Below are 22,473 nucleotides of genomic sequence, written 5' to 3' on the forward strand. Positions count from 1 at the left end.
GACTCAGGTGATGCTCACAAGATCACACGAGCTCACACATCTGGGTGCTTATGAGACAAGGGTGTGAGGCTGAGTGAAGGAGATTTATGACAGAGTGACTGTGAGTTGAAAAAAATTCAGCTTATTTAGAGATTGTGCACCTAAATCTCACCCTCCCATTCCTAAAACTCTCACACTGAATTTTCTTATATGGAATACCCTAAACTTTAAGTGATACAAAATAAATCTTTAAAAAAAAGAATGTTCTATGCTTTTGTGACCCTATGCAAAGAGAAGAAAATTACCCTTTTTGTTTTCCCAGAGTACATTTTTGCACTCCACCTTAAAGATGAAAAGCAATTTTAGTGAAATATTAATGCTGACATCATTAGCTACATCTAACTACATTAGTAACATCTGGCATTTAGCTACATAAAGAAACATCTACTTGCACTTTGCAGACGCTTGGGTTTGACACATCTATTAAAACATGTATGAGTAAGTGGTGTTCCACATTACACCTGTATGATTCCAGGACAATTCCATTATGTTACTGACTGCACTACACTAAAAGTACATGGCTGCTGTGCTCTTGTCCATTGTTTGGAGTGGGTCTGATATGTGTACAGAACCTTAGAGAGCAAATTCTGTATAAAAGTTGAACAAAATGGCATTATCAGCTTGATAGTGTACAATGAAACAGCAATATTCAGTGACTCTATGGAATACAATTTACAGTGGTTTAGGTAAAAATCTAGTTAAGGAAAGATGAAGTGAGCAAATGTAGCAGTTTAAACATAAAAGTATTCATTATACTACATTCTGATTTAGTAGACATATTAGTAGACATATTCCTTTACTACAAATACATATTTGCAGTAAAGAAAGTTTTAAAAAATAGGAAGTCTCCTAAATAGTGTCTGTGGTAGAAAGAAGAAATGGTGCACACGGGACAGTTTTTGAATTCAGAGAGAAATTCACCTAACTTGAAATGTCTCACTCTAACTCAGCCACCTTATCAACTCTTTATTATCAATGGAGAGGAACAGGCACCTCCAGAAGGTGAATTGCCCAATCCGTCTCAGACTGACACGATTGAATCTCCAGGTATTTATTTTCTTGTCACTGCCTAGAGAAGTCTCTCACAGTGACAAAATTGAGAAGTAAATGTGCAATTTTTACATGGATAAAGTTATAAGGGCTTCCTCTGTCCTTACATACATCATCCCCCACTAAACTCTGTAATACTCCTTCAAGTCTTTAATTTGTTTTCCTCTTAATGAAAGCATACACCCCAACGCTGATGCATGACCCATCCCCAGTAACAAGGAACTAAATAAAATAAATACTTTTGTAATACTAATTTTTAAGGATTTTTATTGTTTAGTACAACTCTTACAAGTCCTACAGAAAAAATCCCATCCACTATTTTTTTCAAGATCTTGCAAAGCAAAACCCAAATTAATCTTTACTTGTGCTAAACAGTAACAAAATATTCTTCTACATTCCCCCGATGCCAGAAAGAAAATACACCTTAAAAGAAAAAAAAAAAAGACTTTATGAAGCAAAAAGTATATTAAGAAAATAATGACTTTACCTATTATCACATGCATGCCAAGTCTTGCCAAATACTTCACAGTTTGGTAACCAATTCCTTTAGAGCCTCCAGTCACTATAGCAACCTTTCCATTTTGTGTAGGGAAAACTATATGAGAAAAAAGAAATAACACAAGGTTAGTTCACAATAGTAGCACAATTAAGAAGTTAAGATGTATTTTAAAGAGTGTACACTTAACAGACCACTCAAGCCAGGCCAGTGAACAATCTCAGGAATAAACTCTGTATGGAAATAAAAACTTTGGGACATCCACCATTATTTACCGCACTATAATTTTCCAGTGTTAACAGTTCACAAAAGACTGAGGTTGACGACACGAAAAGCAAACAAGCACTTCAGAAATTTTCTCATTTCTATTTGCATTCATTTCATCATCCTGCAGTCATCTGACCTTTACAATTTCCACCATAATTCTGTTACTGAGCAAGGTGGCGGCACTTACGTCAGCTCAGGGGCGGCTTACTCAATGTGTACAGGGGAAAAATTCAATTGGCAGCATGATTCCCTGGAAATTTCTTGAATGACAAAAGACCAGCCTCTGTCAGTAACATGGAGGAAAAATCTCAGTCAAAGGTGAGCCTTCAAAAGTACACCAGCTGACCCAATTTCCCCGCATAACTGAGCACTTTCCCTTCTGAAATCACGAGGCCCTGAGCCCCAAAGAAAGGAGGAAGCAATTTTCTTGCATGAAAGCCCCCATCTGCTTTTCCCACCCACATTAGCCCTGTCCCACAGCAGCCAGCATCCCCAACACTCCCTGCCAGCCTCCACTCCAAGTGCTCCTTGACCCACACACAGCCTGGCAGGCAGGGAATGCTCCCAGACTCCCTCTGCTGCAGGGGTGGCTTAGACACATCCTGTGTCTCCTGCCTCCCCAGGAGCCCTTAGCCTGCCAAGTGAGCCAAGAAGCCTCTGGGATGGCCCTTGCAGAGCAGCTGCCATCCCAGCTACGAGCTCTCACACTGGGTGCAGGCTGCACAGCACATTCCCCCACCATGCAGGGAGTCATGCAGCCAAAGCACAGCAAAGGCATTATCATTCAACTGCTTGGGAAAGGCTTGAATTAGGTCTAATATCAACTACAATTTTTGTTTTGGGGTGGAGAATGTTTCGTGTGAAGCACCATGTAGCCTTTAGGTGACTAAGGTGAATTTCTAATTTGCTTTGGAGTCAATGCCGTGATGTATTTGCACAGGAAAAATAGTATTGAATACTTCGTTTTGCTGTAGTGCAATTTCTGTAGGCAATGCTATAGATAAAAAAATGTTAAAAGATGCCAAGTTTCATCTATCAAAGGACTTTCTATTTTGATTTCCAGGTTTTTAGGGGATTGCTTTGTTGTACAGCACCAACTCATATTTTACATAGTTATGAAACACAGGACTAGCACTGATACAAGCTTCTTTCTTCACAGCAACTTCAAAAAGGATCCACATTTCACCTTTTTTGAAATACATAGTTCTTTCCATCATGATTCAACATGAATTTCTCTTCAGTTAACAACTCAGTTCTTCCCTTCCATGAAGAAGAGAAATTGCTTGCATTTCTTTGAAGGTTAACTCCAATTACAGTGATATGTATGCACACAGGTGTCCTGACATATATAATTCAAGCTAAGTATGACTTCCCCAGGAGCCTTCTTAAGGGGCTTCAATTTAGCTATATGCAGCCCTGCAATTTCCACCAAAAATACTTCTAATCATAAACTCTAAACAAAATGCCTACAGGTCCAAATCTTGTAAAGAGAAAATGCACTCTTTTGGGCCTGAGTACTAGAGTGTTTGCAGGGAACCCCGATGAGGGGAGAGAAATGATGCATCTGACTTCATCTTATCAGGAGGCTAATTAATTACTATATCATATCATATCATATCATATCATATCATATCATATCATATCATATCATATCATATTATTTATTATATTTATTATATTTATTATATTACACTATGTTACATTACATCTAAACTGAATCTGAGTGTGCACTGACACTGCACACCCTGCTCTGAATCTCATGACTGCAGTCCCAACACACACACACAGCTGGCCCTGACAGGCCAAGAAACAAAACACCGTCACTTTGGGTAAACAATCTCCATGCTGCATTCCACATTTGCACAAACACAGGCACAGCAAACAAGATAAGAACTGTGTTTTCTTTCTCTGATGTTCAGAGAATGTGAAACCCAGAAATACTCTTGGGAGAGCTGTGCCTTGCTTTTCTCTGAGAGGAGAAATGTGGGGCTACAGAGTACCTTCTCTTCCTCTTCTGCCTCCCCATGCCTCCCCTGCTTCCTGGCCTCTCACCGCATTGCTACCTGACATTCGGGTTTCACACGCGGCATACAGGTGCTGTCACTCATTTCCATTACTGCACCACCTATTGAATAAGAAGTGACATTTTAATGTGAAATTCACTTAGAAGAAAATTAATGAAAGAAAGGGAGAAAAATAATTCAGGACTGGGGAAAGGGCAATGACGTGAAGTGAAAATGGAAAGTCAGAAGAGCAAAGCAATAACAGGAATCACTGTGATAAAGTGGTTCTTAGCAGAGGACCTGATTTAGCAGATGAAAAAAGATGTCCAGTCCTACCCTGTCCACAGTGGCTGCAAAGAAAAGGACAAGTTTTTGGTCTTAATGGCCACTTGAAGACTTCACTGAAAAAATGCATTCTGTGCAATCCTATATCACAGAGAAGTTTAAAACAGAACTGCTTGTAGCAGCTAGCCCCAAGGACCTAAGGAAGCAGACAGGGAGGGAGAAATGAGGGCTGCAGACAGACAGATAAGTGGTCATTATCTGTTTTATTTCCAAGAGATACAGCTTCCACATAACATGGTTTTGTATAGACACAACACTGCATGGCACAACTCAGTCTATCCACCCACTTCAGTCAAAATGGGATATGAAAAGAGAAAAACTGAAGTACATCAGGGAGCGGGACAGGAAGAAAAGAAACTCAATTAATTCTTAACTGTTATTAATTTCAAAAATATGCACAGTTTCCATCAAGTCAGATGTCTTAATATAAAATGAATCTCCATTTAAATGAGATACAGCTAGTATTTATTTCAACAAAAGCAGTCAAGATCAAATATAGGTTCTGTGTGTATCCAGGGGCAACTCCAGTGAAAGGCAGTTTATTAGTGCCCTGTTCCCTCTAGAACTACAACCTCATGTGGAATTTGCAGTACACCCAACTTTCAGTGTTGAAACACCACTTCCATGATGAAACTCCGCATGAAATTTTCAAAGCAGACCTGGGCTCAGCCTGGTTTTCAGCAGGTACTGGTTTATTTTGTGTGAGAGGTTGAGCTGAGCGCAGCTGGAGCCTCACAGCCCCCGAGGCAGGAGGCAGTGGGGACCCACCAGCTTTGCAATGCCCAGAGAGGTTCCCTCTGGCACTCCTTGCATCTCCTTTAAACCACCCCAGATCTCTCTCTCCCTCTGCTCCTGGTAAGGAGGTAGATACCGATCTCAAGTTCAGAGGAATAATGCCAGCGATATCTCTGTGGGACATGAGAACAGTACAGCCCTGTGCTAATGAAATCCCCTGACCAAGCAGGAGCTGTTAATTTCCCTTGTGCTCAAAGAAACCAGCCTGCAGTCCTCAGGTGCTCCTTTATCACACCAGTGGCTGGGAGAAGCTTCTCTCAAGCTGCAGGTTCTGCCTGCATTCCAACGTATTTGGACGACATAAGCCTGTTTACTTTGCATGTGGATTACCATAAAACAGGAAAATAAGCCAGATTTATTATGTCCTGATATGAGGCTATTTAAAAAGAATTATTTTGCTTTTAAATATACTTGTCCTTAATCAGAATTAAATTGCATGTCCATAGACATCCTCATACAAATTCAATACTACAAAAAATGTAAGGCAATTCTGTAATTTTAAAAAATACTAATTTTCAAGGGACTCTAAAACAGGGCTGTCAGGATGCCCCTGCAACTGCCAAAACCACATGGAAATAAGACAGTCTGCAGACCCATATTAATGACCAGTTCCTGCCAGAAAAATCTCAGCTCTGGAGCAGGGATGAGAGTCATTGAAGTAGCCAAATCAAAACAAAAGCACCAAGGTTTCTCTTTCTTTTAAAAAATACACCAAGTGAACACAGACAATGCAAGCCTCAGAAGAAGACCTTCCCTTGAGAGTAGCTGGCTTTGGTATTCTGAAACCTTTACAGCACACGGGGCTTGAGGCCAAGGGAAAAAAGAAGAAAAAAATATTAGAAGTTTATTTAAAGCAAATTGCATCAAATTTTTACAAAGTTCCATCTCCTAACTTACTAATCCAGCATCTGCCTTGTGGCACATTATGGGTCATGTGGACATTGCAACAGAATTTCTTTCTAGTAATTTCCTCATTAACCCTCCTTTTAAGACATGGAAGGCCAAGGGTAGAATTTAGATTGTCTAAATCAGACACCTGTGTTTATCAGGCAAAACCTGAGCACAGCTGAAGGCATCCAAAATGTTGGTCGGTGTCCACCTGTGAGGTGCCACACTGGGACCTGCCTGCACCTCCTGAGCTGGCCACACAGTGCAGGAACTTTGCTGCTATTTGTGCTGGAGAGATCCCTACAGACAAATCTCAACAGTTTTTTGGGGTTTTTTTCATTCCTCCTATAACTGAATAATTTACATGCAAATATTAGTCCTGAAGGTAACTGGCAGAAGCACAGATGGAAAAAAAAATGAAAAGAACTAACAATGAATATTTAGTTTCCTGACTGAATAACAAGATCCAAGTTTGGAGCGATTCCTGTATAGCAACACTGAGTGAGAAAAGAGGGCAAACTGTAATTTCCAGTCCTCATCTAACACCACAGGACAAGGCACAATCAAGTTCTTCTAGATGGATTAAAGAAATCATATAGCTCAATGTACCACAGAATTATTGAGTAGTTTTTCCTATTGCAAAATATTCTGACTCTTTTCCTCTGATTTATACCGTGGCAATGTTGAGATTACAGCCATTAAGCAGATGTAGAAAAAGAATTTATTTTCCATTCTGAGAGGCAATCAGTAAACTGCTGGGGAGCCCATGCAGCTTTTAGCAACAGCCTTTTTTGTGTGCCTTACAGAAACATCTCCATAAAATTCTGGTTTGGCAGAAACCAGGCCAACAGGGTCTGGATTCAAATGTCATTCCAGGACTATCCTAACAGAAGACAATTTAGGTACTCAAATCCTGACAGATAAGCCAGACAAACTGTGTGTGCCTCAAGCCTGTCCTAAGCCTGTGCAGAGGATTTTTTCAAATGCAAATTGTCTTCCCAAATTTGCACACCAAAATCTTTTCTGCTCCCAATCACTTTCCTAATGAACATCAATATGCAATCAAGATTGAAGGCCTTTAAGGCTGGAAACCAGGTAGGTGGCAACCAGCCCGACGAGTCCTTCTGTGCGAAGGCATCCTGCTGGTTTCAGCAGCTGGGGCCACAGGGCTCAGTGCTGATGAACAACTGCCATGCACACAGGCAGGTCCACAGGCACACAGCCAGCAGCTCCAACACACCTCAGATGGCTGGATGCATTGTGAAAGGGAGACTTATCTGTCCCGGGACAGCATCTGTTTCCAAACACAGCTGGAGTTCTGCATCAGAGAGGAGACAAGCCTCCCAGCTTTTGAGAATCATGAGGAAATGGAGGTATCGGAGAGGCTGGCCCTGGCGTCACTCATGGGAAGAGAAAGGTGTTGAAGAACCAGAACAGCAGGAGAAACCGAACCATGGAAATGTGTCCCTTGCCCTACAAACTCATAGGTATCTCAAGGTGCTATTAATGGAACAGCAGCAGTCAGATGGCTCTAAGAATTTCAGCAGCCAGGGGAAGACCTAATTTAACAAGGCTCCCACGCAGCCACTGACAGGGAATAGGACTGGTAACAACTGCTCACAAAACCACAGCAAAACCCCTGGCACACAAAAGTTTCTTGTTTAACCAATGCACAAGACACACACAGAGCCTGAAATGCTGCATGCCAGTGAAACAGCAAACAACTCACACTTATCCATTCTGGAGACTCACAGAAGTTCCATCCCTGTATTTCAGGGCAACGCACACTCAGCCTGTGCCCCATGAAGTGGACACTTCCACAACACAGCAGAGCAATTTGTCTGTGCAGTGCTGTAACTCCAGCCAAGGCACCACGTATCCAGGATGCCTGGACAAATGGCCAAAGTACAGCAAGGCAGCAAATGACACAAAAGGAGACGAGCTGGCAGATACACCGACTAGAGAAGCAGAGTGCTCAGCCAGCTAAGGAGATGTTTACTCATCCCTTCCTGACATTGTCAACACAGGAACAAGTGACATTTCTTCAGAGTTAGCAGCAAACATCTGCTGAGCCAGACTAATGATTTTTTTTTTTGAATTGCCAATGAAAACAACTTAAAAAAAACAACCAAACTTAAGGCTGCTCTAAATTTATAATATTTGTTTAGCTTTTTGATAAGCATGCCAGCTTGCTTACAGGGATGAAGTGATAACATTTGCAGGCAAGATGACAAGCCCTTCACAGAAGGCTGAGATACAAGCTCCCAAAATCCATTACAGGACTTGTTCCTAGATATCTCATTTAACACATGCAGAAGTCATACCACAAATGAGCAGAACAGCTAATTTTCCTCTTGTTTTTTCAACTCATGGACAAACTTTGGAGCCTTGGGGGGTATTAGAGAGTGACAGATATTGTTAGAGTCGAAGAGCACAAATTTGGAGCGTGAGTATCCACAGCAAGACCTAACTACAGTTGAAAAAGCCCCCACATATTAGAAAAGATGTAAGATAAGCTGGTGCAATAGTAAGATGAAAGTTATGATGCCAGCATTACAGTCCTGAAAGAAATACCTTTTACTAAAGAAAAATAACAATACCCTAAATAAGGCAGCTGTTCAGAGCAAGAGTTTTTGGCGCTCAAAAATACAAGACCTGGGGAAAGACATCTCTCTAACAGTGGGAAGGCAAGTGGAAAGCTGCGCTAAAAATTTCATTTGCATGACACACCTATCTGCATTTCTTCTAGTGATTCTTGGAAAGACAGCATACATGCAGATAAAGGGAGAAGTGTGTGTGGAAAGCAGGGTGTGGAAGGGGAAGCAGAAGGAAGTGTTAGATTTTCAAATAAGACAAGGGTTTTTTTGGTCAAGATGAGGTCATTTTCAAGTGCCTCATTCCCTTTGCCCCTCTCTTCACAGGTATTCAGGTGAAAGAGACACAGTTCTAAGCAATTTAATACACCTGAATCATAAACCTCTGCACAGTGTTATTGTCCTCAAAGCCAAAAAAGGACCCCAGTGAGAACAGTGGCACTGCTACCTACAGGTGCAAATCAACCATGGTTTGGTGGGGTAAGTCAAGGCACTGATCCACAGACTGCTAGAAAAGTAAGCTACAGCCATTGGCAAAGTAATAAAAAAGATATTTCCTCTCCACTTGCACATGTATTTTCAGTGCCCTGTTTTTCAGAACATATGATTGGTGTGTTTGCAAGTGAAGAAGTCCTGCCTGGTTGCAAGAGCGAGGGGAAGATGCATTTTCATATATCTTTCCACTGGAGTGCTTTTGCTTTATTTGTCTAATAGGATGCTCAGTAATGTTAGTTTTGGACTCTGTGATGCTGCTGGACTTGGCAGAAGGGCTGCATGGAGAAAATGATAGTTGGAGTTTTCAAAAATTATACAGACGGTAATTTTCCAAACTGATGTATGCTGCCTTCACTCTGTCCATGAAGAACCTCCTCCTCCAGGAAACCCTATGCAGACCTTCTGCATCAGAATCATGGATCATCCACAGCAAAAAAGCTGGATGTTGCCACCTCTCCCCCAAGAAAGAGGAGGGTGAGAATGGAGAAAACTAAAGAGGACTTTTAATTTGGGAATTTGTCTTGACATTTCAGAATTGCCTTTCTCTCAGACAATGGGAAATAAGGCTGCATTGAAAAACTGTTTGGTGAAGCATATATATGAGCTTTTTACAATACAAGTTCAGGCTGATTTTGACAGAGATATTAGGAAATTTGATCCTAACAAATATGAAGCTGCCCTAAGGTAAAAGAAAGCAAAAGTAGATGAGAGGGTAAGGTTCCCAAGTCCTGAATCTCACTTCTGGCCATGTTTGCCAGAGTTCCTGAGTACTTTGTTCCTTTTGCCAAAATTCATCTGAAGAGAAGATATTTGAATTTAATTTTTTTTTAATGAGTGCCAAATAGATAGATTGAACACCATTATACAAATCAGTCAGATGGAAAATACCACAGTGCAGCATTAAAATCTGCTAAAATTTAATCAGGAATTCAAGTTTGCCTACAATCTGCTCTTGGGAGGAAAGTTCCCAACTGAATGTGCAGAAAAGGAGAGCACTTGATCCCTGGGAGGGACATGGGGTGATAGAGAAAGAATCAAGAGATGGAAAAGTTGTCTTTCAACAAGTACAAATTATATTAGTGAAATTATGGCTCTGCAAGTTCCCAGCGGACATCAAGCAACTCCTGCCATCACAGACTAGTCCCAGTCTTACATATTCTTGCTATTCCTGGCTTAAGCCAGAGTTTGTTTGTTTGTTTGCTTGTTTTTCTGGAGAAACACTAGTCTTAAGGATTATTTCAGACAAAGGCTGATAGTACATTTGACAAACTTGTGCAAAAATATCTGGCACCTGACTACCCACTGGCGTTACACCACACATGGCATGTTTTGCTTCACTGTGCAATCATTTTGTGCTGGGACAGATGCCAGCTGGGACTTGGACGAGGCCATGGGCATTGCCTTTGCTTGGAAAGGGGGGCTCTGCTGCCATGAGGCTGGACTGGAGAGGTGTGGGGGACAGCACTGTCACTGGCAAGGCACGGCACTAACTCAGCTCAGTGACAGTGAGCAGTCCCAGCCTCAGTCATAAAAGGCAATTCACAAAATATGACATTGGGTTTTGTGAAATAAGTGCAGAATGGTTGTTGCAATAATATGAAGAAATCCCACTAATTCCTTACACTATACTGAACAGACACAGCCTGCATATGAAAGATTACTGGATTTGTCAAAAATATCGTGAGAAGAAACACGATGCTAGCTCCAAGAAAAAACTAATCTTCCCTACATATGCATATATTTAAAGGCTCCACTTACCCATATCATTTTTTACATGGGAAAATACTATCACAAGAATAGAGAAGGAGATTTTTCCATTTGTATTCCCTGCTCTGCTTATCTTTCATTCCTTTTATATATTTACCTATTAAGTCTTACTCTTTGGCTTTCTTCTCTTTCACTCCAGTCACACTAAAGATAGGGAAGTTATATACAGGTGTATCTTTAAATCAAGAAAAAGCATCTGATTATCTTTTGAACAGATTTAGTGATGCTTATTCCCATACTCCCTCCCTCTGGGCAAATGTAATTCTGCAATACCTTGGGCAATGTCATTTTATGTAAAACTTCCCAATGCTCTTCAAGTCATGTCACCATGTAATTATACTTTTTTCCTGTTGTGAAATGAGAGATGAAAAAGAGAAGCTTATCCCAGGATATTTAAATAGGGGCAATGGAAATAGCTCTGCATAGTCTAGTAGCTGCAGAGTGCATTTTCCCATCTTGCAGAAGTTTGAGACATTAGAATTATTTTTTCATTCTCTACCAAGAACTGAAGATTGTCTAGGCTCCAAGATTTCCCGAACAGCTAACGAGTAGATGCAGCTGCATCTGACAATGCTTTATATCCCTCAGGATGTAAGAAACCATTTCAAGTCCTTGCTTTCAGACATACCCCCAAGCATACAAAAGCCTTCCCAAATGCAATTCCCTATTTCTGAATGCTACTTCCCTACAGAGAAAGTTTCATTTTAACCAAACATTTGACATTTAAAGACACTTTTCCCACTCGCTAAAGTCCCAAATAAATGTAGAGTTTGCCAAATCATGTTCATAAATCCAGTGAAGAAGCCATAAATAACCAAAATGAAATGTGAATAATCTCAGAAAAGGTCTTCCCTTGGAAAGACCACATCCTATATATCTAAAAAAACTAGACAGTTATCTGCATGAAATGTGGCACAGAATTCTTAAGGTTTTAAAATTTCATGCCGAACTATGAAAAATTAGCATTTGGGTTACAGTTTTGACCAAAAACCAGGGTAATGGCAGTGAGTTTGAAATGCTGGAGAAAATATGAATCAGCAAAGCATGATGCTGCTGTCGCTTCATTACAGACTGAGTAAATGTCATAACTAACTGCAGAGCAGAAACCTAATTTCAGAAAACTGTAAATGATAGTTATTTCACAACAAAGAGACTTAAGAAAAGGAAAAAGGAGAAAAAGTGGAGAAGGAGAAAGAAGGAGGAGAAGGAGAAGGAGAAGGAGAAGGAGAAGGAGAAGGAGAAGGAGAAGGAGAAGGAGAAGGAGAAGGAGAAGGAGAAGGAGAAGGAGAAGGAGAAGGAGAAGGAGAAGGAGAAGGAGAAGGAGAAGGAGAAGGAGAAGGAGAAGGAGAAGGAGAAGGAGAAGGAGAAGGAGAAAAGAACAGCTGATATTCTTGATTTGATCCCAAATACTATAGAAATAAAGCTAACCAGGCCTGTCCCCACACCTTGCATGGAAGAAAGGTTCCATCATAAACCCACAAGTCTGGAGAACATTTTAAGTTCCCAAAGCTCAGAAAATGTGGAGAGTCGGGTATTCAGCCTCTGCTGAAGCTCAGAATGCTGAAACTCAGCACTCTCCTGGAGAAACTGGCTGGTTGGACAGACATACTGCTTGCTATGTAAAATCCTGGCTGGATGGCCAAGGCTGGAGTGTGGGAGTGAATGAAGCTACATCCAGCTGGTAGCCAGTAACAAGTGAGGCCCCCCAGGGCCCAGGATTGGCATCAGTCCTGTTTAACATCTTTATCAATGGTCTGGATGAAGTGATTGTGAGGGCACTTTCAGCCAGTTTTCAGATGACACCAAACTGGGCAGGAGTGTCAAACTGATGGAGGGCAGAAAGGCTCTACATAGGGAGAGCTTGACCAGCTGGATTGATGGACCAAGGCAAAGGGTATGAGATTGAAAGAGACCAGCCTCTAGGTCCTGAGTTTGGGTCACAACAAGCCCAGGCAGTGCTACAGGCTGGGGGCAGAGTGGCTGGAAAGCTGCCCAGCAGAAAAGGCCCTGGGGGTGCTGGTTGACAGCATCTGAATGTGAGCCAGTGTGTGCCAGCTGGCCAAGAATGCCAGTGAGCATCCTGGCCTGTATCAACATCCTAGCAAGAGTGTGGCCAGCAGGACCATTGTCCCCCTGTGCTGAGCACTGGTGAGCCCACACCTGGAATCCTGTGCTTGGTCCTGAGCCCCTCATGACAAGAAAGACATTGAGGGACTGGAGCACATCAGATAAGGGCAATGGAGCTGGTGAAGGGTCTGGAGCACAAGTCAGACACAGAGCAGCTGAGGGGGCTGGGGGTGCTTAGCCTGCAGAAAAGGAGGCTCAGGGTGACCTTATTGCTTTCCATAACTCCCTGAAAGGCATTTTAGCAAGGAGAGGGTAGATCTTTTCTCCCATGTAAGAAGTGAACAAGACAAGAAGAAATGGCCTTAAGCTGCTCCAGAGGAGGTTTAGATTGGATACTAGGAAAAAAATACTTCCCTGAAAGGGTTATCAAACATTTGAACAGGCTGTCCAGGGAGGTGGCTGTGTCACCAGCCCTGGAGGTATTTAAATGACATGTAGATGTGGCACTTAGGGACATGGTTTGGTCATGGACTTGGCAGCGTGGGTTAACTGAGGAATTTTCCAACCTAAATGATTCAATGACTCTATGATTCATCAGCACTTTCATACTCAGAAACTGAAGCAGAGTGATCTTGTTACTTATGGTCAAACTGGAAAGACTGATCTACTTATGGCCAAACAAGAAATCCAAACCAAAAGCAAAATATTGCCACCTGCATCTTAGCTTCTCACCAGAAGAATTAAAAAGACAACAGAAAACAATTTATACTTTGCACTATGATCTATACCTTTCAAAAGACAAAATATTTTAATTTTTATTTTTAAGACAGTATTGACTGTATCATCATATTCCTAGATAGTACAGGATATATTGTATCACAATCCCCAACATCACCTTTACAGCTCCTACTTTTACTGCTTGTGAATTCCAGCAACTCTTATTCTGACCCCATGCTATTAAAAGATTGAATTAATCATTCCATCTTGCTCACAGCACAGATGAACAGATACAGTTGGGCAACCAATACATTGGGAAAGTCGATTCTTTAAATATTCCCTTACTATATTATATTATATTCTGGGAATATGAGGGGGGTGGGTGTGTGTGTGAAGGAAAAAAAACATTGGAAAGATCATTAAGAGTAGTTTAAACTGCATCTCCTCTCTTCCCAGAGACAGAGAATGTGATTTCCATATCCCAATCAAGCTTAAGAGCATCCAGCTGAAGGTCACATTCTGATCTGCCTCTTCCAGCTGACAAAAATGCTCTGCTGCCACTCAAACAGTCTCCTCTGCTTCCCATGGCTTCGGGGTGACAGTATTTCCATCAAATAAGTAAGCAGAAGTCACGAGTTGGTATACAGAATTTAAAAGGTAATTGAAAGTTTCTGGAGTAGTTCACTTCAGAACACTGCAATCACTTGTGAACTGAAGTGCTTGTTATCATATACAAAGCTCTAGTAATTAGAATCAGGAAGAGAGGTACAAGGTGATTAGAGAATATTGGGAAAAATCTAGTTAACAGGAAACATAGCACATACACCAATCAATACTAAAAATTTCCCTGAGATACCTGCAATTTATTAAAATACAAAATGCTAAAAAGCACATTTCCATATTATTAAAATTTTTGAAGCAAATCAGAAGCCATTACAGCATTGACATTAATGTGAGATTAACCTCAGATGCTACTCACTCAATAAAACCATAGAAAATAATCTCAACATCCCTTCCTGTCCCTCTCTGCCCTGCTTCCACATCCTTCAGAGCCACCCCTGGCCAGCCCATTTATGTCTTTGTCTGGCTGGCACCTGGAGAGGAGCCGGGGCAGGGGCAGGAGCTGCGTGTGGATGGTCACTCCCAGAGGTGCCGCGCGGTGAACAGCCCAAAGCAGTGGGCCCGAGGAAAGCAGGGCTCACTGTGGAAGCAGAGCAGGCCAGTGAGGGGCACACTCACAGCTGCACAGCCCCAGAGGTGCTGCCTTTGCAGGGCAGTGCCCCACACTGATGCCCCAGCTGCACCAGGCTGCCCAAGCCCTGCTGCCACCCTCCCAGGGCCATCACCCAACCTCCAGCAGGAAAAATCCCTGGTGGAACAGAACTTTGAGGGGGTTTTTTATTTTAAAAGATATTTTTTATATATTTTAAAAGATTTTTTATATTTTTATTTTTATAATTTTTTATGTATATTTTTTATATTTTTTAAAGATAGTTTTGCTGAAGCCCCTGAGCCTCTGGATGGAGCTCAATTTTGTACTCAAAACTACTTAAAAATCAGTTTTAACTTTGAATGAGAAAGTACAAAGAGCATGCACATATTTTGTCTTCAAGACAGCTACAATATTTGTGTTCCAAATATGGAATTTCATTCATTTGTCTCTTCTTTGATAACACAAGCAGGTCAGGGGTTTCAAATGGAGTATGAATGTGCAAGAAAGAGTATGATGTGCAATGGAGTATGAGTGTACAGAAAGGTCCAGACTATACTACATACAAAATTTCCTAACTGTGTCTCAACAGTCCTTTACTAGGAAAAATCTGATTTATTTTCAAAATCCTCTTTCTCAACACATGCTGGAGTGATCTTACACTCATGGATATTCTTTCAATTTTCATCTTTCTTGTTCCTCATAAAATATGCACTGAAGTTTTCACAGGAAAACAACTACTTTGCAATAAAGACAGCTAATTGTTTGGAATTTTTTTTAATTAGATGTTTTTATTCTTCAGTGAAAAACTTAATTTTGAATGAAATTGTATAGCCCATCAATCTAGAGCAGATTCACTAGACTTAGAACAGCTACTGTGCATGCTCTATAATTGCTCTTCATCAAAATTGTCAAAGATTTTTAATATGCAGTTACCACACAGATTAAAAGCTGTTAAAGTATGTCTCCATTTAAGAGGCCATCATTCCACAGTGTCATTATCTGCTATTAATATTTCAATTAGAGAGCATCACATGCTCCTTTGAAGAAATGTGCAACTACTCACAAAACAAGTCCCATTATTGATAATGCTCCAGGAGTATGATACAAACATCCTATTTTTGTTCCTACATTAAATTACCTTCTATAAATAACTTGCCAAAATTTTAAGGGATTAGCTCCTTTCATATAGCAATATGAATTTGTGTTGATGAACACCTTCCAACCATTCTGCTCCTAAGAAGGGAGGTGACAGCTACAGGAATTATACTGGCCCCTCTGCAGAGCCCCTTTGCAACCTCCCTCTTCAACCAGGTGGTCAAACAGGCTGATACATCACAGTGCACCATGTCAGTCCTTCTCAGGACATCAGCCAGAACTGCCAGCACTTTTCAGGCACCACTGGTAGTATAAACAGGCTTCATGCCTGCGTTTTTTTTTTTTTTTTCTACCTGACCAGAGGATTTAGCTCAAATGTTACAGCTCTGCAACAGCCAATTTGGTGTGCAATATTTTTCAAGGCATGATTCCATTCTCTTTCCTGAGAATAAAAAACAAAACAAAACAAAACAAAACAAAACACTCTCTTTACTATAACAAATCTTATAGTCCTATTTTCATCATACCAAGCTGATCATCAGTTTCCAGTAAAGCTGATACCTGGAGCTACCTCTCAAAGGTGAAGGCATTGGAACAGGATGCCCAGAGAATTGTTCAAAAAACATGGGGATGTGGCACTTAGAGACATGGTTTGCTGGTGAACATGGTGGTGCTGGGTTTATGTTTGGACTTGATGGTCTTGTAGGTCTCTTCCCACCTAAATGACACTATGATTTTAAGACAATAGACAGCACTTGCATTCCACCTCACACTCAACAGCAAAAAAGTTATAGCTGCATTTAATTTCTGTTGAGTGCTAAATAATTAAAAAATTTGAATGAAGCATTCTTTTTAAGAAGCATAAAGGAATTCAGCAATGTAAACATATAAAGGGGAGGAAAGAAAAGAACTTGAGGAATAAAAGCCCAAGAGCTTGCACTGGCTTGTTTGGCAGCTCTCTGCTGTTTCCAATACTTTTCTCTCTGGGCCTTTTCCATAAATATACAAGGCATTTGAAACACATGTGTTACCCTGTGCACTGACTTCTAGGTGATTTGAAGGATATGACCTAAAATGCAATTTCTATTCCAGACTCCATCCTTACATCTCCATCAGTGCCCTGTAACACACAGTGTAAACAGCAGCCCACCCACACTCGGTTCTCTGGCGGGGCTTTGCCGCCAGTTTGCACCCCTCCCAGAAAAAATCCTCCTGATACAGAAGGTAAAATGTGAACAGTTCCTTGCAAGAAGAGAAAAGTGAACCTCTGCCAACTCTGCAAGCTGCACCAGCAGCTTCTGTAGCCCTTACATCAGCATTTCTTTTGTTATTGCACTCGAAGCTTTGCAACTATCCACACAGAAAATCCAGCAGTGCTGAGGGTCACACACCTTCATTTTGGCCACAGTACCACCTCCCTCCCAAGGCATGCTAAGACACTTGGACAACATGTCTGTGACCAGTGCTGCTGCTGTCCCAGCAAAGCCCAAACTCTGCTTCAGGCATTTACCAGCATTCTCTGCTTTTGCTTGGGAAAACAGAAAACATTATCTGACCGAATAATCTGTTCTGCAAGTGCTGTCCTGCCAATCTTTGTGGTAACTTTACAGGGCAGTGCTTTGCCCAGCATGGAGTACCCCAGCACAGCCAGCCCCACGCAGGTTTATCCTGGAGGAGAGAAGTGTTCAAGTTGAAAACTAGTAGTTGCAGTCAAATGTGAGGCACACGGGAGCACTGTCAGAACAAAGAGGGACATCCAGAGCTACTCACCAGGATGGCATCACCTACACTCCTGTGACAGCAGTGGCATTTCTCTAGGGAGCACAGGCACTTTGGCAGCCCTTTATTTACTCAGCCCTTTTTGTAGTTAAAAATGTCAGAGACCGGGCAGGAAGAAGAGGTCTCAGCATCTCCCCCTCCAAGCTGCCATGTGCCAAGCCAGAGCAGCACACTGTGAAGCCACTTTGACACGGACCCTGATGCTTTTGCAAGGAATAGATCACACCTGCAGAGAGGCTGCTGTCAGAAAAGTCAGACACATGCCAGACACATGCTGCCCAGAGAGCCACCCAGCCTCGGTCCCTGTCCCCACAGCCCTCAGCAAAACCACGTGCTAGCCATCAGCCAGACCAAACTTGCAAGACCACTTGGTTCTTTACAGCCAAGGGTGGCAGCTTGGAAGAATCTGGACTGAAAAAACTGGACTTCATTGCTAAATTGAAATAATTTTCTGTATACATACGTGGGTATGTATATGTTTTTTCTTCTTTAGGGAAGAAAACAAATACTTTGATAATTGGATTAGAAGACTGGGAAGAAATAACGGTTTTCACTTGTGCCTCACTAGAATACTTTATGACTAGTATTAATGAGTAAATATTGAGGAAAAAATAAATCACTCTGAAAATTGATGTGGAAGAGATGGATAGAAGATACAGTTAACAGCAAAAATCCCATTAAAGGTCATTATATTAGAGCATACACTAGTAAGTCCATATGCCACTGTGTAGTACAACCTTAACAGAGCCATGCTTAAGCTGAAGTCCAGGCCTCAACATTGCCCACCTATTTTGTTGTTTTACATCCTTTCCTATACCTTCAAATATCCCTTTCCTCCTTGGAGTGCTGGATGACTACACATAATGTCTTCAATAGATTGACTCCAAAAAGGAACCCATGAGGACCACAGGAAGAGTACATGCCTACAACCAAGTGCAAGGAACTCTGCTAGCACCTAAGCACTACTAATGGCAGCGTTTGCAGCTCTTGACACTTGCTTCTGACTCAAATTAGTTGGTCTTCAAATATCTGTATCATACAATTAGAAAGTACAGCATCATCAAGAGAACATGGATTTTGCATTTCTTGACCTTTTTCCCACTAATTTTCAGCAGACTATTTAATGTTAAAATTATACATTGTGAAATGTGGTGATTCCAGCTGAGAATGCACAAGTAAGGCTGGCATATATAGGTAGTGGTATTAATTAGCATGAAAACACTCCAGCCAGCAGGGTAGGTGATATCTGCATTCACCTGGATGACTTTATTCATTAGCACGATGTTCTTTTGGGAAAATATGTCCAAGAAAAGTCCTTTTACCTCAGCTATAAGAAGTGCTTCACAGCACAAATGTCCCATTTCTAGTTACCAGTTAGTTATCTAGTTAGTCATAGTTAGTTGCCACAAAGACCACAGTTACTGCTCTGCAGGCACTCTGTTCACTGGGATGCATTCAGTAGAAAAATTACAAGCTTCATCACTGAGTCAGTCCTGGTCTGCAGAAAGTATAGTGCCAGTAAGGTTTTGTTTACAAAGTCCTTTCATTCTGTGTAATTCTCAGACTATTGCAGATTTCATACGCCATTTGCTGTGGTACCACTGAACTTTTTTTAAAGAATGAGGTCTGACTCCAACTCCTCTGTAATTTCCTTAGTTGGGACTGGTTGACATGCTTGAGAACTATCTGCTTCTGTTTTAAAAATAACCTTCCTAAACAGAGTACACCTTGTGGGTTGGCTTTGTAAAGAACACAACTTTGGGGCCATAACCAGCAGTTTTGGTACAAATGGCTAACATGGAGCATCACCTGCCTCCTGCTGCAACACATCACACCTGGGCAGCCAGAGCTGGCAATCAAACCCTTGCTCACAGCATAGCAGACTAAAATCCTAATCCCAAATTCTTTGAACACTCATAAGGTTCATTAACTTCAGCCCCTGGTATGTACACAAGAGAAGCACCAGCATGAGATGAGAGGTCAGGAGGTGCCAGACCTTTGCTTTGATTTGGTGTGACTTTGTTTCCTCATGCCAGTGAAGTTCATGTCAGAGGGTAACTTGGAGCAGAGTTTACCCGGTGTTTAGTTATATCAACCATGTTACCAGTGTTACCAGTGTGTCAACAAGAAGAAAAAGAAAGGTTTTAACTGTTCCCTCAAACTCCTCCTTCAGAAACAAGTTCAGTGCATTTTTTTGGTCCAACTTTCCTTTTTTTTCTTTACCTCTCCAGGATAATTTAAAATATTGAGCAATGTTAGCAATCATGGTTAGGCATTCCCTCAGACAGCAAAATGTCCATGACCCAGAAAGCATACTCTGGCAGAAAATAGGCATACAACAAAAAGCAGAAGCATATCAGAGCTAAGCACTCTAAATCAGCTTTACACAACTCAGAGGAAGTTTTGGGTAGGATGAGGAATGTCATTTTCGTGCCCAGTTAATGTTCTGTGAAGTATCAAAGCTCTCCTAGCAGAGCACAAATATGATGAAATGAAAACAACTATAATTATTTTATTACAAAATGATGTCACTTTCTTTTTTCTTAAAAGCAATCCTAATGTGAAGCAAAATCTCCCTGCTTTTTTGGTTATCTGCTTTGGGAACCACAGATCTCCAATATATTCTTTCCCTGCTGGCAAAATGCCCATTTGAATCATGCTTTATTCCAACACATCTGCAGCTTTAATGCAGTAATTCAGACAGTATGACAAAGCCACAAACCGAAAATCACTGTCTGTAATGACATCTGTAATTTAGAAACTTTGAGGATAGAAAGCTTGAAAGTGACAGGCGACAGTTTCTGCAAATACCAAGAGAGGACTGATGTGTGTGTGGGTATGTAACATTCTTTACTCTTAACTGCACAAATCTTGATCCTTGCCCAGTCTGCAAGGCAAGGCACATGTAATCTTAGTGACATGGGTATCAAAGTATTTCCTAAGAATGCATTTTTTGAAAGCATTAAAAGTTTTACCATGACAGAGTTGTATCAGGAATCACACATCAGTGCCCACGGAACTTCAACACTACTCCAGCACTGTGCAAGGGAGCTCCAAGGAAAGCATTCCTGCTGGGACAGTACCTACATGGTCTACAAAAACTGACTTATTACTTAGCTACTACAAAAATATCTCTGAAAATAACATCAGGGGGTCCACTACTTCCACCTGCCTTCCAGCCATGCAAAATGTTAGGAGGCTGCTTCAGCACTCACATCTAAACCAAACAAGACAAGTCCGTTCACAAGGTTGTGCAACTTGTGCTACACAGGCAGACTCACGGTGGAGTCCACCCAAGCTCCTGCATGACTCAAGACCTTAATCCACCCAACTGCTTTTACTGCTGGTAAAACTCTTACGTTCCTCAGCTGAGCTCCTACAAGCGCCAGTGCCTTCAGCTGAAGCATAGCTGAGTGGAATTTGGTTAAACAACTCTTTTTAGGATGTAGAGGAACAATTACATTTTCTAGCTCATTTTCTTGAGTTGCAGCATCTCATCATTAGCACCAGAGACTAAGCTAACAGAGTTTCCTCTATCACCTAAACAAGATCTTAGGCCAAATAGCTCCCAAAACTGCAGAGATTAAAAGACTGCAGAAGCTTGAATTTGCACAACCAGACATTGCTTGGCAGAGTGCTGATTTGAAGACAAAGACCATATATCCTTTGCAAAGATACCATCTGCCCATCGTTAGACTCAAATGCACAGATGGAATCCGTCACTTGGCTCTGAAATCCATCACTGCTTCAGCTGCATGAGCACAAAGCGAACACCCAACCTTCCACCTATAAGAGTGTACCCCATTTGCCTCCTTTCCTTTGTTCTACACTAACAAATGAGCCTAAGTTCCTGTTTACTGAGGAAGGAAGATCCACGCAATAGAAATGCTCATTCACATCTGCTGGAAGGGTTGATTTTATGCTTGTAATGACTAAATCATTGAAACTGAAACATCTCACAAGCAGAATAATGACTAAGTAAAATAGTGTCTTTCACTTGTACTCTTACTGAAACACCATGGGTCTGGTTCTGTATTGCTATGATGCAGGTAAAGGCACAAAATGACGTGCTTACATTTAAGCCTTTTACTCAGAATTTTACCTAAAAATGTAAATATTTGCACTTCACATTCTCCCATATTTGGGCAAAATACAGTTACAATTGCCTCTTTCAACAACAGAATAATTAAGCCTTCTAGCTTATGAATTGTGGGGGAGAATATTTCTCTTACTTCTGAAGCTCACCTGCACTTGGGACTGAAGAGTTGACAGCTTTTTTAGACAGAATAATTCTATGGATACTAACCTTGGAAGCACAATGGAAGACAAAATGTACACGTAAAACAAAAAATTGTGGTTTGTATTTCATACACAGTCCACACAGTCCACCTCAAGATATCATTATTTGAAAGATATTAATCTTTCAAATATAATAATATTAATAATATTAATAAAAAGACTTGTGATGCTGACATTTTTAGAGGATCTGAAGGCAGAGCATACAAAATGGATTGCTTTTGGAGATAAGGTCTGTAAATCTGTATTTAGACACCTAAGTCAAGGAGTTAAGTGTGTAGACTCTGCAGACTCCTTTTAAGGCCACATTTTGTATCATTTTAATCTTAGCCTAAATATAAATATAAAATGAACAAATCCTTTTGTAGCCCTGGTGTTTGAACTTATCACCTAGCAGTGTCACCTTCTGCACAATCTTCTTCTAGGGGTGGCCAGTCAGCTCAGAGTAGAAGCAGAATCATAGCAAAAGCTGTGGCCCATCCCCTTCCTTCAGGCATGTGCAGACCAGAAAGCAGCCCCAGCAACACAAAAACACAGGGAAAACACTCTGGAGGAATCTGTTTTTCC

General features: G+C 41.2%; 1 protein-coding gene across 1 annotated transcript in view; it reads right to left on the reverse strand.

Moving 5' to 3' along the window:
* The window catches only part of DHRSX (dehydrogenase/reductase X-linked), a 162,651-nt gene that overhangs the window by 123,405 nt on the left and 16,773 nt on the right, over positions 1-22,473 (reverse strand). Inside the window, exon 2 of the mRNA XM_058043672.1 lies at positions 1,577-1,684. Coding sequence (XP_057899655.1) covers positions 1,577-1,684 — 108 coding nt within the window. The remainder of the gene's footprint in view (positions 1-1,576; positions 1,685-22,473) is intronic.

Source organism: Melospiza georgiana, chromosome 2 (genome assembly GCF_028018845.1).
Source record: "Melospiza georgiana isolate bMelGeo1 chromosome 2, bMelGeo1.pri, whole genome shotgun sequence".
Lineage (NCBI taxonomy): Eukaryota > Metazoa > Chordata > Aves > Passeriformes > Passerellidae > Melospiza > Melospiza georgiana.